This window comes from Pristis pectinata, chromosome 3 (assembly GCF_009764475.1).
Source record: "Pristis pectinata isolate sPriPec2 chromosome 3, sPriPec2.1.pri, whole genome shotgun sequence".
In the NCBI taxonomy this organism is placed as follows: Eukaryota; Metazoa; Chordata; class Chondrichthyes; order Rhinopristiformes; family Pristidae; genus Pristis; species Pristis pectinata.
This window is the reverse complement of record NC_067407.1, coordinates 3,930,530-3,948,108: the sequence shown is the minus strand read 5'-3', so window position 1 is coordinate 3,948,108 and position 17,579 is coordinate 3,930,530. Positions and strand designations below refer to the sequence as shown.

Here is a 17,579-nt window from a genome sequence, read left to right as displayed (position 1 = left end):
TATGAACTTTCATCAGAAATGGAAAAGGTGTGATTGGTTTTTAGAGCAACACAGAAACTGCTGAGGGAACTCAGCGGGTCAGGCAGCATCTGTGGAGGGAAATGGACTGTTGATGTTTTGGGCCGAGACCCTTCATCTGGACTGAGAGAGTAGAGGGGAGATAGACAGTATAAAGAGGTGAGGGGGAGGGGTGGGGCTAGAGCTGGCAGGTGAGAGGTGGATCCAGGTGAGGAGGGGTGACGGGCAGATGGAGGAGGGGAGAGTGGGAATAGGCTGGGAGGTGATGGGTGGAGGTGACAAAGGGTTGCTGATGGTGGAGTCTGATAGGAGAGCTCTATAGAACTCTGGTCAGACCACACCTGGAGGATTGTGTTCAGTTCTGGTCGCCTCATTATAGGAAGGATGTGGAAGCTTTAGAGAGGGTGCAGAGGAGACTTACCAGGATGTTGCCTGGATTGGAGAGCATGTCTTATGAGGATAGGTTGAGTGAGCTCGGGCTTTTCCCTTTGGAGAGGAGGACGATGAGAGGTGACTTGATAGAGGTGTACAAGATGATAAGAGGCATAGATCGAGTGGACAGTCAGAGACTTTTTCCCAGGGCGACAATGGCTAACATGAGGGGACATAATTTTAAGGTGACTGGAGGAAGGTATAAGGGGGATGTCAGAGGTAAGTTTTTTTACACAGAGAGTGGCGGGTGTGTGGAATGCACTGCCTGCAGAGGTTGTGGGGACAGATACATTAGGGACATTTAAGAGACTCTTAGACAGACACATGAATGATAGAGAAATGGAGGGCGATGTGGGAGGGAAGGGTTAGATAGATCTTAGAGCAGGATAAAATTTCGGCACAACATTGTGGGCCGATGGGCCTGTACTGTTCTATGTTCCATGAGAGGAAGGTGGAACGTGGAATGGGGGGGGGGGGAGGAGGGTAGACGGGGACAGTGGGGGGAGAGGACCCAGCGGGAGGAGTGGGTGGAGGAGGGGAAAGGATCGGGGTGATGGGACAACTGGGGTGGGTGTAGGAGGAACTGGGTAGACCAGGAAGAGAGAGAACGGTACAGGGAGGGAAGCAGGTTACCTGAAATTGGCTGCCAGTCTAATTACATTCCGTGTTTACAATGTGGGAAAACTGAGTCAGGCAGTCTCTGTGGAGAGAGAACCTGCAGTCCTTCATCAGAACTGAATGCAGATTGGGTAATGGCTTCGCAGACCACCTGTTCTCAGTCCATAGGAGAGACCCTGAGCTTGCTGTTGCCTGTCACTTTAACTCCCCATCCCACTGTGATGCCTCCATCAGTGGCATCCTGCAATGTTACAACAAAGTCCAAAGCAATGGAGACACAACAGGCTGCAGATGTCGGAATCTGGAACAACACACAATCTGCTGGAGAAACTCACTTAGCAGGTCGAGCAACATCTGTGGGAGGAAAGGAATCGTTGACGTTTCGGGTCAAAACCCTGTATCAGTTGTTTCGTGAATATTGACAGGATGAATTATCCTTCCCGTCCAATCAGTCCTGATGCAGGGTTCCGACCTGAAAGGTGGACAATTCCTTTCCCCCCCACAGGTGCTGCTCAAATCGCTGAGTTCCTCCAGCAGATTGATTGTAAGCCAAAGCAAGTGTCATCAAGGACATTGCATCATCTGTCTCGGCACATTGCAGTCATCAGGACTCCGGTAACTTTCCTTCTCTGTTTGTATCAGTACTGCCTGGTTCTGCTGCAGGTCCTGCACTATAATATTGGCTCTGTCCACCAACACAGCCTGACCTGCTTGGGATGTGGAATTAGAATTGGTTTATTATTGTCACATGTCCTAAGGTAGAGTGAAAAACTTGTCTTGCATACCGTTCATTCAGATCAATTCATTACGCAGTGCATCGAGGTAGCACAAGGTAAAACAATAACAGAATGCAGAGTAAAGTGTTACAACTACAGTGAAAGTGCAGTGCAGGCAGACAATAAGGTACAAGGTCACAAGAAGATAGATTGTGAGGTCAAGAGTGCATCTTATCAAACTAGGGGACCATTCAATAGTCATATAACAGTGGGACAGAAGCTGTCCTTGAGCCTGGTGGTGCGTGCTTTGAGGCTTTTGTATCTTCTGCCTGATGGGAGGGGGGAGAAGAGAGAATGTCTGGGGTGGGTAGGGTCTTTGATTATGTTGGCTGCTTTACCAAGGCAGCGAGAAGTGTAGACAGAGTCCCCGGAGGGGAGGCTGGTTTCCATGATGTGCTGAGCTGTGTCTACAACTCTCTGCAGTTTCTTGTGGTCTTGGGGAGAGCAGTTGCCATACCAAGCTGTACTGCATCTGACAGGATGCTTTCTATGGTACATTGGTAAAAATTGGTGAGGGTTGATGGGGACATGCCAAACTTCTTTAGCTTCCTGAGGAAGTAGAGGCGCTGGTGAACTTTCTTGGCCATGGTGGCTATGTGATGCCAGTGTGCAGAATTGGAATTGGTTTACTGTTGTTACATGTACCAAGATACAGTGAAAAATTTAGTTGTGCAAGTCGTGATGTATAACTATAACTCTCTTACCCATTCCCTCATGAACCTATCAACCAGATAATATAATCAACAGCATATCTCCCACAGCAACCCTGGTCCCATCTATTGGTGATATTCCGACTGTCCTACCCATTGCCTCCCCGCCCTCTCTGCAGCTTAAAGGTAACTTCACCCCTTTCACAGACCCACTGAAGGGTCTTCAAAATGAAATGTTAACTCTGTTTCTCTCTCCACAGATGCTGCCTGACCTGCTGAGTGTTTCCAACGTTTTCATTTTGTATAAGGCTGAGTGGGGATGAAGGCGGAGGTGTGGGAAGGAGATGAGATGCAGACCTACCTCGGGAGCTGTGGGTTCAGGACAGAGGGAGACATCTCGGTGGCGACTGCATGCAATGTCTCATCATTGGAGCAAATGTGATGGAGGCGGAGGAACTGGGAGAATGGATTGGAGTCCTTACCTGGCCATGGATGGTGGTGTGGGAGGAGGTGTAGGGACAGGTGTTACAGTTGCAGGGAGTGGGGAGGAATGGGGGAGGAGGGTTGAGCGGACCAGGGAGTCACGGAGAGCGTGGTCCCTGCAGAAAGCAGCAAGGGCTGGAGAGGGGAAGATGTGGCTGGTGGTGGGATCAAGTTGTAAACATTTAATAGACAGAAATATGGTTCCTATGGGAAGAGGTACATAGATAGGAGGGGTTTAGAAGGACACGGGCCAAACATGGGCAAGTGAGACGAGCTTGGTGGACACTTTGGTCAGCATGGACAAGTTGGACCGAAGGGCCTGTTTCCGTGTTGTACAACTCTATAACTCTTCCTTGGAGAAAGAGCAGGTTAAAGCTGTGAAGGGAAGATCTTCAGAGGAGATGAGGTTGGTGATGGTCTGGGAAAAAATGGTGGGGTTAGGTGCAAGGGACAGTCGGAGGAAGACTCCCTCCCTCCATTAGCAAGCTCCCTGAAGAGGGCTCAGGTAGGAATTGGTGCTGGAGGACTTCTGCCTCTGATGAAACCCTCAGCAAGACAAAGGAATCGATTGTGGACTTCAGGAAGGGGAAGTCGGGAGAACACGCACCAGTCCTCATTGAGGGGTCAGCGGTGGAAAGGGTGAGCAGCTTCAAGTTCTTGGGCATCAACATCTCAGGGGATCTATCCTGGGCCCAACACATTGATGCAGTCATGAAGAAGGCACGCCAGCGGCTCTACTTCATTAGGAGTTTGAGGAGATTTGGTAATGTCAGCAAAGACTCTTACAAATTTCTATAGATGTACAGTGGAGAGCATTCTGACTGGTTGCATCACCGCCTGGTATGGAGGCTCCAATGTGCAGGATGGGAAGAGGCTGCAGAGGGTTGTAGACTCAGCCAGCTCCATCACGGTCACAACCCTCCCCACCATCGAGGACATCTTCAAGAGGCGGTACCTCAAGAAAGTGGCATCCATCATTAAGGACCCTCACCATCCAGGACATGCCCTCTTCTCGTTACTACCATCAGGGAGGAGGTACAGGAGCCTGAAGACCCACACTCAACAATTCAGGAACAGCTTCTTCTGAATGGTCCATGAACACCACCTCGTTATTCCTCTTTTGCACTATTATTTATTTTTGTAACTTGTTGTAACTTTTATGTCTTTATGTCTTGCAGTTGCAAAACAATAAATTTCACAACGTATGTCAGTGATAATAAACCTGATTCTGAGCTTGTTGGGTAGTGAATTCTATCTTGGGGAAACAGAACAGGAGGTCAGTTTGTCAAGCCTGTATAACAAGCCACTTGGGTCATGGCCGAGCTGTACCTCAACCGTGGATCTGGACTCGATTCTGTAACCCTTAATCCTCTGTGCAGCAGTGGTAAATGTATTAATTGGCTCCCTACCCTCGATTCCAGAACTCCAGTTTTTAGGTGTGAAACACCCTGTAAAGTTGCATCATTCTAATTTAAAGCCACCTCTTGTTCGGGGCTCACCGGAGGAAACCTTCCCTCTCAGTCTATCCTAGAGTTAGAACATGGATGAAAGAAATAGCAGCAGGATTCGGATGTGCAGCCCCTCGAAGAGGGTCTGTCCTTCAGCGCTGATCCTCCTTTCCAGCTCGTTTGCCATGTCCAGAACTCTACCAATCTTCTTCCATCGGGCAGAAGGTACAAAAGCTTGAGAACACGTACCTCTAGGCTCAAGGACAGCTTCCATCCACTGCTCTGTCTCTTAAATGGACCTCTTTTATGATAAAGATGAACTCTCGATCTCTCAATGTGCCTCATCGTGGCCCTTGCACCTTATTGTCTGCCTGCACCGCACTTTCTCTGTAACTGTAACACTGCACTCTGCATTCTGTTATTGCTTTTCCCTTGTACTACCTCAATGTATTATGTTTTGAAATGATCTGTCTGGATGGCATGTAAAAGAAAGTTTTTAACTGTACCTCAGTACATGTGAATAATAAACAAATTCCAATTCCATTCAATGACAAACATAGAACACTGCAGAACAGTACAGGGCCTTCGGCCCACAATGTTGTGCCGACAAAGGATCCACAGTCTGGTGACCCTCAACACAAAAGATTTCTCTTTGCCTCACTCTTAAGTAGCTGGCCCTTTCCCCCAAATCCATGGCTGCCAGTTCTCTCGTGACCCTCCCAGAATCTTGTACGTCCCAATGAGATCTCTTTGTGTCCTTCTCGATTTCAGTCAATCTTGCACATTCCCTCCTCAAAGGACATGCCCCTCACCCCAGGAATTGATCTGGTGAATCTAAGCTGTGACAACTCCCAAGGCCAATAAGTCCTCGGATGCAGAGACCAAAACTGCTTACAGTTCTGCAGATATGGTCTCACTAACACCCTGTTCAATCTCAGAAATACTTGGTTACCCCTGTAATCCATCCAGCCTGCAATGGAGGCCAATACACCATTTGCCTTTTCAAATTCCTTTTTAGAACTAGGAAAACAGAACACTACAGCACAGTACAGGCCCTTCAGCCCACAATGTTGTGCCAACATTTTATCCTGCTCTGAGATCTATCTAACCCTTCCCTCCTACATAGCCCCCTATTTTTCTATCATTCATGTGTCTAAGAGTCTCTTAAATGACCCTAATGTATCTGCCCCCACAACCCTGCTGGCAGTGCGTTCCACGCACCCACCACTCTCAGTGTAAAAAAAACTTACCCCTGACATACCCCTTATACCTTCCTCCAATCACCTTAAAATTATGTCCCCTCATGTTAGCCATTGTCGCCCTGGGAAAAAGTCTCTGACTGTCCACTCGATCTATGCCTCTTATCATCTTGTACACCTCTATCAAGTCACCTCTCATCCTCCACCTCTCCAAAGAGAAAAGTCAGCTTGCTCAACCTATCCTCAACCAGACATGCTCTCCAATCCAGGCAACATCCTGGTAAATCTCCATCTCTAAAGCTTCCACATCCTTCCTATAATGAGGCGACCAGAACTGCAACTTTACCTCATGGCTCTTGAACTCAATTCCTCAACTAATGAAGACCAACACACCATACGCCTTCTTAACAACCCTAATGACCTGCGCGGCAACCTTGAGGGATCTATGGACGTGGACCCCAAGATCCCTCTGTTCCTCCACACTGCTAAGAGTCCTGCCATTGACTTTGGCAGTTTACTTACAGTGTCTATCCACATGTTTACTTTCTGCATTTTGTGAGCTGCCCCATTGACATCTGGAGCCCTCCGTGCACTGTTTACTTTTTCCTTAAAAAAAACTGCAGATGCTGGAATTCAGAAATAGAAACGCAAAATGCTTGAAGCACTCATCGGGTCAGGCAGCATCTGTGGAGAAAGAGACAGAGTTACTGTTTCAGACTGATGACCCTTTGTCAGAACTGGGAAATGTTTGAAGTGAAACATTTTCAGCACAGTATTGGTATTGGAATTGGTTTATTATTGTCACTTGTACCAAGGTACAGTGAAAAACTTGTCTTGCATACCGATCGTACAGGTCAATTCATTACACAGTGCAGTTACTTTGGGTTAGTACAGAGTGCATTGAGGTAGTACAGGTAAAAACAACAGTACAGAGTAAACTGTCACAGCAACAGAGAAACCGTGGGCCGACGGGCCCTGTTCCTAGTGCTGTGCTCTGTTCTATGTACTCTATTGTATGTTGTGTGTTCTATGTTTTAAGTTGGAGAAGGAAGGGTTGGAAAGTGCAAAGAGAACATGGAGACCAAGGGAGACTGAATACCACAGGTATTGGCTCAGAGGGCGTTAAGGCTCGTCTGTGGAGATGAATTCAAGGTTTCTTGTTCTCATTACTGAAAAAATCTGCCTTTTTATTCTTCCTACTAAAGCAAAACAGCAGCATATATTTTCTTGACAAGTATCGACTCGTTGAAGCACCTTATTTTTCAATGTACATCAGAATGCAAGTTTGGTCAGTACAAAGTGTTTCTCCACGATTTTGGCAAGGTGGCAATCTGTTAACACAATATCCCATCCACGAGCGTTATTGAGAACATTATGATTTTTTCCAAGAAGTGGTTTTGTGCTGAAAACAAATCAATGAGAATGTGGGGAATGTGTAAATAGATACAGTAGTTAGGAGGTGCCACTTCTGTTTGCTTTTATCTGAATTTATAACTGAATTGTTTGGGAAGTGATTGCCGTCTTCAGCCTCAGTTTGCTAAAGGTGACCGTGTGTTCTCTTTGTAAACATTGGACAAAGTCTTGAGAAATAAAATTAGTTTTATTTAATGTCAGGCATCTATTTTTGCTTATCAAATGTCAAGAGATAACAGATTTGCCAGACTATAGTGACCAAAAAATTTGTTTGTGACTTAATGTTGTTATGTGTGCTGTTAATAGATGAATTAAACATGAGCTAGTATTTACTCAGGGACATGATAAATGTTCAGCTGTGACGCACATATTGCAGCTTCTGTTGTTCTTATAACCATGGGCCCCAAAAAAAAGGGTGTTTGTCACCAGGATTCCAGTAGAGTTTAATGTGGTCCCATAAATGCTTTTGTGCTGTGCCCCAAAAGTCAGCGGATTGATGACCTCGTCCATCCAACCAGAGCTGTTTTTCGAATGGAACGTTTGGAGCTATGTAGGGGTGCCTTTAGATGAGGCACTTTTGCTGTGGATTGGAATCTCAGGGGATGGTCATTCACTCAATAGTTTTGATATTGCAAAAGCCTTTTTATTACTTAAAGCCAACGGCTGTTGTTGTTTCCTTGGCCAAAGCTTTATTTAGTTCTCTTGCATCCTGTTACCTATGTTGTTGAACATCTATAAGTCTCTAATCTGAGAATGAGATTTTTCTCAACTGTGAGTGTTTGGAACGTAGGAGAATGAGGGGCGACCTGATAGAAATGTTTAAAATTATGAGAGGCATAGATAAGGTGGACAGTAACAGTCTTTACCCCAGGGTAGGGGAGTCCAAAACTAGGAAGGAGTAGGTTTAGGGTGAGAGGGGAAAGATTTAAAAGGGACCCGAGGGCAACTTTTTCACCCAGAGGGTGGTGAGTATATGGAACGAGCTGCCAGAGGAAGTGGGTGAGGCAGGTTCAACAGTATCATTTAAGAAACACTTGGATAGGTACATGGGGCGGGACTTGGAGGGATATGGGCCGAACGCAGGAAACTGGGACTAGCTGGATGGGCACCGTGGTCGGCATGGACTGGTTGGGCCGAAGGGCCTGTATCCGTACTGTATTGCTCTATGACTCTATGATTGATAAGGCTGATATTTATGACTATCCCTAACTGACCTTGCCAGGCTATTTTGGAGGGATTGGACCAAAATATATTAATTAATGTTTTCAGGTATCTCTGAAGACTCCATTCCATTCTCTCCAGTTCCTCTGTTTCAGCTTTGAAGATGAGACTTCCCACATCACCAGCTTTAAGATGGTTTCCTTTTTGCTCAGTTGCAATTCCCCTTGCGTCCTGTAAATGAATGAAAGAATCAGATGTGGAAAGCAAAGTGAGCTGATAACTCCCCACAGGTAGTAATACTTCACTGCAATACAGTGTGGGATTGTGGCTGCACTTTTACCCCAGCAGTAATGTCTAAAACCATTACACTGACCTGTCTCATGCACAACTGAGACCCTCATTCAAATGACTTCTGATGTGATTATAACGCTGGGATGTTGTAGATTTACCTGCCTCTGATTATAAACTATTTCAGGTATTAGAGCTTCACGTCTTTTGTGTTCCGGCTGATCTGTGGAACAGCACGTTAAACACGGTTTCCACCCACGCCATTAGCAAGTTCATCTCAGTTGGATTTGTCAGGTAAGGATTAACTCTGATTTATAGTTCCAACCCTTTGTTCACAGACAGGTCCAGTGCCATTGTTTCTCATCTGTTTGCCTTTATCCTTCTTCTTGGAAGACGTTCTAAGAATCTTTTCTGAATAAACTTCTCAATAACTGTTCCAACATTCAGTTTCAAGTCGCACCGAGTTTATTGCCATGTGTGGTGAGGTACAGGTACAATGAAAAGCCTTGGGAAAGCAGCCAACATAATCAAGGACCTGCAAAGCTGGGCCCAGATGAAGGGTCTCGATCTAAAATGTTGACTGTCCATTTCCCTCCACAGATGCTGCCCGACCCGCTGAGTTCCTCCAGCATCTTGTGTGTTGCTCCAGATTCCAGCACCTGCCTCCATAATCAAAGACCCCACCCACCCTGGACATTCTCTCTTCTTCCCCCCTCCTGTTGGACAGAAGATACAAAAGCCTGAAAGCACGTACCACCAGGCTCAAGGATAGCCTCTATCCTGCTGTTATAAGACTCTTGAACAGACTGCTTGTCTGATAAGGATTGGTATTGGTTTATTATTGTCACTTGTACCGAGGTACAGTGAAAAACTTGTCTTGCAAACCGATCGTACAGGTCAGTTCATTACACAGTGCAGTTACATTGAGGTAGTACAGAGTGCATTGATGTAGTACAGGGTAAAAACAATAACAGAGTACAGAGTAAAGTGTCACAGCTGCAGGGAAGTGCATTGCAGCTAGACAATAAGTTGCAAAGTCACAACGGGGTAGATTGTGAGGTCAAGAGTCCATCTCATCGTATAAGGGAACCATTCAATAGTCTTATCACAGTGGGTTAGAAGCTGTCCTTGAGCCTGGTGGTACGTGCCCTCAAGCTCCTGTATCTTCTACCTGATGGAAGAGGAGAGAAGAGAGAATGTCCCGGGTGGGTGGGGTCTTTGATTATGCTGGCTGCTTCACCAAGGCAGCGAGAGGTAAAGACAGAGTCCATGAAGGGGAGGCTGGTTTCCGTGATGCGCTGGGCTGTGTCCACAACTCTCTGCAGTTTCTTGTGGTCATGGACAGAGCAGTTGCCGTACCAAGCCGTGATGCATCCAGATAGGATGCTTTCTATGGTGCATCGATAAAATTGGTGAGTGTCACAAGGGACATACCAAATTTCTTTAGCCTACTGAGGAATTAGCTCACTGGTGAGCTTTCTTGGCTGTGGCATGTACGTGATTGGCCAGGACCAAGATGGATGAGCTCTTGACCTCACAATCTACCTCATCATGGCCCTTATTGTCTGCCTGCACTGCACTTTCTCTGTAACTGTAGCACCATATTCTGCATTCTGTTATTGCTTTTCCCTTTGTACTACCTCAATGTACTGATGTTTTAGAATGATCTGTATGGGTGGCATGCAAAACAAAGTTTTTCACTGTACTGCAGTACATGTGACAATAATAAACCAATTACCAACTTGCTTGCAGCAGCATCACAGCTACGTAGGTACAGACAACACACAGAATCAAAATTATACATAAATATTCAGCAGTTTCAATCAACCTCTCTTACGTTTGTGCTCTGTTTAATTTTATTGTTCCCTTTTAATCCCTTCTATGTCTCTATCCTATCCTGATAAGTAAGTTTATCAAAGTCAGTCACTTACAGCAGTGTGGTCACCGAGATTGGTCGACGGGAAAATTACCTGGTTGTCTCTACTCTGACTGTCTAAAGAGTTGTCACAATATGCAGCTGAGCTATAAGCCCCCAAACCGTCCCTCCGGCTTGTTCAGTGTGTGTACTGTGTCATGACCACAGTAGTCCACTCTAATGTAACATAATTTCACATCTTGATGTACAGCGGGATCTTGGAGTCCAAGTCTATATCTCCCTTTAAGTGGCAACAAAAAGAGATAGACTGGTCAAGAAGGCGTACAGCATGCTTTCCTTCATCGCTAGTGGCTTAGAGTATAAGAGTCAGGAAGTCACGTTGCAGCTGTACAAAACTTTGGTAAGGCCGCACATGGAATATTTCATGCAGTTCTGGTTGCCCCATTACAGGAAGGATGTGGAGGCTTTGGAAAGTGTACAGAAGAAGTTTACCAGGATGCTGCCTGGATTAGAGGGTATGAGCTATAAGGAGAGGTTGATGAGATAAGATAAGATTATTTATTAGTCACCTGTACATCAAAACACACAGTGAAATGCGTCTTTTTGTGTTACTGAGAATGTGCTGGGGGCAGCCCGCAAGTGTCGCCACGCTTCCGGCGCCAACATAGCATGCCCACAACTTCCTAACCCGTACGTCTTTGGAATGTAGGAGGAAACCGGAGAACCCGGAGGAAATCCATGCAGACACAGGGAGAACGTACAAACTCCTTACAGACAGCAGCGGGAATTGAACCTGGGTTGCTGGTGCTGTAATAGCGTTACGCTAACTGCTACACACTTGGGTTGTTTTGTCTGGAGCGTTGGAGGCTGAGGGGAGATCTAATAGAAGTTTATAAAACTATGAGAGGCATAGATCGGGTAGACAGTCAGAATCTTTTTTCCTAGCGTAGAAATGTCAAATACTAGAGGGCATAGCTTTAAGGTGAGGGGGTGGGGGGTTTAAAGGGGATGTGTGGAGTAGGTTTTTTACACCGAGAGTGGTGGGTACCTGGAACAGGCTGCCAGGAGTGGTAGTGGAGGTAGATACTATAGTGGCGTTTAAGACACTTTTAGACAGGCACTTGAATATGGAGGGGTATGGATCATGTGCAGACAGAAGGATTTGTTTAATTTGGCACAGAGATCGTGGGCAGAAGGGCCTGTTGCTCTGCTGCTCTATGTTTAGAGCTGTGTTGATTTTCATCATTGTGACTACACCTTTCTCCTTTATAATCTGCATTGCTCTTTGTGTCATTAACAACCATGGACTACTGTCCTTTAAAATTACAGTTAATACCCTTCCACACAGCACATGATAAACATATTATTACAAGTAACTGTGGAAATATCATCATTAAACAATGGCAAGTGGCCATTGTGAGATGTCCAAATATTGCAAAACAAAGTGTTCTGTTTACTTCCAGCTTCCTAATTGATTTCTACGTGACCGAAATGAAATCAGTTTTGAAAAGTAACCACTTTAAGGCAGATTCAGGAGCCAGAGGCTGTGTACATTCTCCCCGTGTCTGCGTGGGTTTCCTCCGGGTGCTCCGGTTTCCTCCCACATTCCAAAGACGTACGGGTTAGGAAGTTGTGGGCGTGCTATGTTGGCGCCGGAAGCGTGGCGACACTTGCGGGCTACCCCCAGAACACTCTGCGCAAAAGATGCTTTTCACGGTGTGTTTCGATGTACCTGTGACTAATAAAGAAATCTTATCTCAATGGACGTTTATCAGAATAGACGGTTGCAATAATTTCTGCCATTCCAATACAAAGGCCAGGTTATGCTGTGGGGTGAAGGGGTGGTTTGTAATATTGGGGAAGGGTGACTTGCATTGCCACCAGAAGGATGTTCTGTAATGCTGGGAGGTATGTAATACAGTTTGTGTGGCATATTTTAGTGCTGGTGGAATGGTTTGTTCTTGACACTGGAGAGGAGTAACGTCATCCATAGAGGGGTGGTTTGTAACCTGAGGAAGAGGTGATTTAACGCTGGGGCAGGGGTAACTTGTAATGCCCGGGGAGTGGTGGCTTGTAACTGGGGATGAGGTGCAGTGCTGTGGATGAAGTATGTTGGCTGGGTGATGCTGCACTGTGTACAGAGGTAGAAGCTATACAAAGGCTGCTTCCTTGTAGTGAGGGATAACTAATAATTCGACTTCTAGAAATGATGTTAATGTCAGAAATATTAATGCCTTCACGGAAGGTCTCTACTACTCTTGTCCAAATGAATGGTTAATCTATCCTTCTTGACAAGGTTTTTATTCCCCTCCGCCATCACATTTCTGAACGGTCCATGAACACTGCCTCGTTATTCCTCTTTTGCACTATTTATTTTTGTAACTTATGGTAATTTTTATGTCTTGCACTGTACTGCTGCCGCAAAACAACACATTTCGTGTCATCTGCCAGTGTGAATAAAGCTGATTCCGATTGGGAGCTGTTTGCTTTCTCAGGTTACCCGTGTTTATATGTATAAAGCTGCCTTGTGCACTTGGACAATAAGCTGTATTGTTCCAGAGGTGTACCAGGCAACAAATGTTTCTCTGGTTGCCTCAGTACTGACATAATGACATAAATGTTCCCACTTGCACCATACCTTTTAAAGTTGGAGCAGGTTTGTTGATTATCCCAGGTTAAATAGAGCACACACAGCATGGAAACAGGCCCTTCGGCCCAACCGGTCCACGCCGACCAAGATTCCCATCTAAGCGAGTCCCATGTGCCCGCATTTGATTCATATCCCTCTAAACCTTTCCTATCCACTTAAAAGGCACTTGGACAGGTACATGGATTGGAAAAGTTCAGAAGGTTATGGGCCAAATGCTGGCAAATGGGACCAGCGTGGATGGGGCATCTTGGTCAGCATGGACCAGTTGGGCCGAAGGGCCTGTTTCTGTGCTGTATGACTCTATGACCTGTCCAAGTTCCTTTTAAATGTTGTTGATGTACCTGCCTCAAACACTTCCTCTGGCAGCTCGTTCCATAGACTGACCACCCTCTGGGTGAAAAAGTTGCTCCTCCGATTCCTATTAATTCTCTCCCCTCTCACCTTAAACCTATGCCCTCTAGTTCGTGATTCCCCAACCCTGAGAAAATGACTGTGCGCATTGACCCTATCTATGCCTCTCATGGTTTTATACACCTCTATAAGATCACCCCTCATTCTCCTACACTTCTATTCTCCTACACTACACACAGTTTAATATTTTAGGTCTTTGCATAATCTAAGAAAAGTTGCAGTGGTTAAAGTTGTCTGTGCCACAGCGACCCAGGTTCAATCCTGACCTCCGGCGCTGCCTGTGTGGAGTTTGCACGTTCTCCCTGTGACCGTGCGGGTTTCCTCCCGTGTCCCAGAGACGTGCTGGTAGGTTAGTTGCCAGTGGTAGGTGACAGGAGAATCGGGGTGGGGGTGAGCAGGGGGAGTTGATAAGGATGTGAGAGGAAAAGTGAGATTTATGTAAGTAGGTGGTTGATGGTTGGCGCGGAGACTGTGGGTTGCAGGACCTGTTTCCGTGCAGTAGGACTCTGTGACCTGATGACATTCAAGTATAATGTGATATCTGCAGCTGGAATACCATTGTCAGGGTCTCCCAGCTCAGAGTTTCAGAGACCAAGGAAAGAATGCGTCTCTTTTTGTTCCCACTTCTTCGACCCCATAATTCTCACTGCTCTTCAAAATGTCGGCCACTGTTTGGTAGGCGGAATCTAAGTAAATGTGGCATGTTTCATTCCGCAGGGTGTTGCCTGAGCTGAGCTTGAAAGCACTGAGACTGCAGATTGGAAATCTCCTTGGAGCTGATGCAGTCGATGACAAATTTGCCTTTCTAAAATGTGTTGGGAGGAGTTTGGCAGTGGTAAGTCACTTGCTCTGTGTAGTCAAAAATTCGGATGATTAACTGCACAATGTGCGGTGGTTTTGCTACAGAATTATTATCTCCAAGTGCCAGATTTTACACCAGACCATGGCAATTCACCTTACAACCAGACAAATCTGGAAGTAAGAAATTGGTGTCGACAAAAGTTCTCTGAATATTGCAAGAATCCAGTATCCTTTAAGGCAGTACACCTGTCGTCCTTATCTGTCAACATATGTGACCTCAATCCCATTATTAATGCCTCTTGTCAAAGTGTCAAAGTCAAAATCAAAGTCGAGTTTATTGTCATATGCACATGTGTGCACAGGTGCAATGAAAAACTTACTTGCAGCAGCATCACAGGCACAGAGCATCAGATAAGTAGCATTCACAAGAAAAACATAAACATAAATCACACAAAATCTTTACAAGAAAGAACACAATTAGAACAAAAAAGTCCAATTTAATGCAAAGTGATCAAAGCGGTCACAGTGTTGCTAAACTGTAGTGATTTGAATTGTGCCGGTTGGTTCAAGAACAGAATTTCCCTCCGGGCAGATGGTTGAAGGGAAGTAGCTGTTCCTGAGCCTGGTGGTGTGGGGACTTCAGGCTTCTGTACCTCCTGCCCGATGGTAGCTGTGAGAAGATGGCACGGCCCGGATGGTGGGGATCTTTGATGATGGACGTTGCCATTTCATACACTTCCATCAAATCTCCCCTCGGCTATCTCTTTTCTAAAGAAAACAGACCCAACCTCTATACCTGGAGCTGTAGTCTCTCATCTGAGGAAGAATTTGTGTAAATCCTTCCTGCACCCTCATAGATCAGAAATGAACACAATACTCCAGCTGAGGCCAGATTAGTGTTTTATAAACATTATGTGCACTAACCGAACTCAAAGAGGAGAACCTGCAGTCTGGATGGCTTCAATCCACTCACTTTAAAAGAATTTGGGGAAGCGATAGAGGTATGAATCAAGAAGGCGTTTGGCACACTGGCCTTCATCAGTCAGGGCACTGAGTACAGGAGTTCAGAAGTTATGTTGCAGGTATATAAGATGTTGGTGAGGCTGCACTTGGGGTGTTGTGTACAGTTTTGGTCACCCTGTCATAATAAAGATGTTATTAAACTAGAAAGAGCGCAGAAAAGATTTACCAGGATGTTGAATGGACTTGGGGGCCTGAGTTACAAGGAAAGTTTACATAGAGAAATACACACAAAGTGCTGGAGGAGCTCAGAGGGTCAGGCAGCATCCATGGAGGGAAATAAACAGTCGACATTTCGGGCAGTTTATTTCCCTCGATGGAGGCTGCCTGACCTGCTGAATTCCTCCAGCGCTTTTTGTGTATTACTCCAGGTACATCTTCTCCGTGGATTGTCACCTTGTCATGGTGGAGAAGCTTGTGTGGTCCTGAGATCCCGAGAGCAATGCCCTCTGGAGCTATGCTCCTGGTAGGGTCACCCATGGCGGTAAGGTCGATGGTGAAGTCCCTGACAAAGAACAATCCAACCAAGACCTCAACGATGGAACAGGCGGACGAAGTTACTTCGAACTCAACGGCTGTGAAGGCGGATGAAGGCTGCAACAAATCCATCAGCTCCAATCGTCGTGGTTTCCATGCCATTGGAAGCAGTTGGTTGATTTGTGAAGTATCGTGTGCTTTTTGTAGTGCAACATCAAGTACACGTTAAACAAATACACACACAGGAGTCTTCGCTCTGTGTTATGCGGAAGAACTTTCAGAGCCAAGATTGGACTCATAAGCCAGTTGAGAGTCCATAAATAGATCAAGGGAACGAAGACCATCATCCTCGACCTCAAGGGATAACCACGACGACAACATCCAACATCTGCAGAATTTCTTGTGTCTAAGGTTACATAGACCAGGATTTTATTCCCTAGAACGTAGGGGATTGAGGGGTGACTTGATGGAGGTGTATAAGATCATGAGGAGCATGGACAGGGTGAAAGCACACAGTCTTTTTCCCAGGGAGGGGGGTGCTAAAAACAAGACGGCAGAGGTTTAAGATCAGAGGTGAGAGATTTAAAAGGGACATCAGGGGCAGCTTCTTCACACAAAGGGTGGTGTGTATTTGGAATGAGCTGCCAGAAATAGTGGTTGAGGCGGGCACATTAGCAACGTTTAAAAGCCATCTCGATAAGTCCATGGATAGGAGAGGTTTAGAGTGCTGTGGGCCAAATGTGGGCAGATGGGACTTGCTCACTGGGCAACACAGTCGGCATGGACGAGTTGGGCCGAAGGGCCTGTTTCCATGCTATGTGACTCTATGAATGGTGCTATCTCTTTCCTGAGAGAAACATCCAGTGCCAGAAGACCAGCAGATAGCTAATGTCATACCTAGCTTTGAGAAGGAGTATAGAAGATGTCCAAGTAATGATGGGACAATCTCACATATCCCTCAGTTCCCTGGTTATCCTAATATGGTGACTGGAATAATAATGGAATCTCTATAAAAGGAAGGAATTGATGAACATGGAGAAATGGATGATCGGCAAGGATTTCTAAGGGAAAAATGTTGCTTGATTAACTTCACTGAATTTTTTCAAAATCTACCAGAGAGCGTAGATGACGGCTATTTGGGTAGGGTGGTGGGGAGACTCTTACCTAGTGGCCTGGACTAACAATTGAGGGACCTGAGTTCAATTGTTACCAAGGCAGCTGTGGAGTGTAAATTCAGCTAATAAACTACGATTAATTAAAAAAAACCCTGTCATTAGTAAAGGTGACTGGAGTGTTGGGGGAAAAAAACATTTCGTTCACCATGGTCCCTTGGGGAACAAATCTGCCTCCTTATCTGGTATGATTGGTATGTAACTCCAGACCACCCAAGTAGTTGACTTTTTCCTACCCTCTGAGACAAGTTTTTTGATTTTTTTTCATTTGGAGTTTAATGGTCAGGAACCTAATACAACTCTGCTGTTGGTTACTTGTGCTGCAATGTTTTCATGTAGGTATTTTTCTTTGAGGTACTTTCAGTTCTTTGAGGTACTGAAGGATTTCTTGTCCATTGTAGTTTGATGGACTATAGTTAACTCTGACTCCCTGAGGCTTATAAGGCTTTAAAAAGACTGAGTTGCAGCATTGTGTAATTAAACACAATCAGCGGTGTTACCAACTGCACTCTGAGCTCCAGGACATGTTTCCCAAGCCATATTATTGATCTACAATGTGTCACGGCAGTACAATAGTTATGTTAATGTCACAGTATGCATACTCTCAGATTGCACTGGGAGGCTTCGACTGTCGCAATGTGATTCATGGGAAAGGGTTTGTGTGATTACTGTGGGTTACGCTTTCC

The 17,579-nt window shown here is 45.6% G+C and overlaps 1 protein-coding gene across 1 annotated transcript in view; it reads left to right on the top strand.

The window, feature by feature from the left end:
* The first annotated feature begins 4,291 nt into the window (after nt 1-4,291).
* Nucleotides 4,292-17,579, top strand: part of spata1 (spermatogenesis associated 1) — a 44,884-nt gene continuing 31,596 nt past the window's right edge. The window contains exons 1-3 of the mRNA XM_052013164.1: nt 4,292-4,333; nt 8,674-8,780; nt 14,141-14,258. Coding sequence (XP_051869124.1) covers nt 4,292-4,333; nt 8,674-8,780; nt 14,141-14,258 — 267 coding nt within the window. The remainder of the gene's footprint in view (nt 4,334-8,673; nt 8,781-14,140; nt 14,259-17,579) is intronic.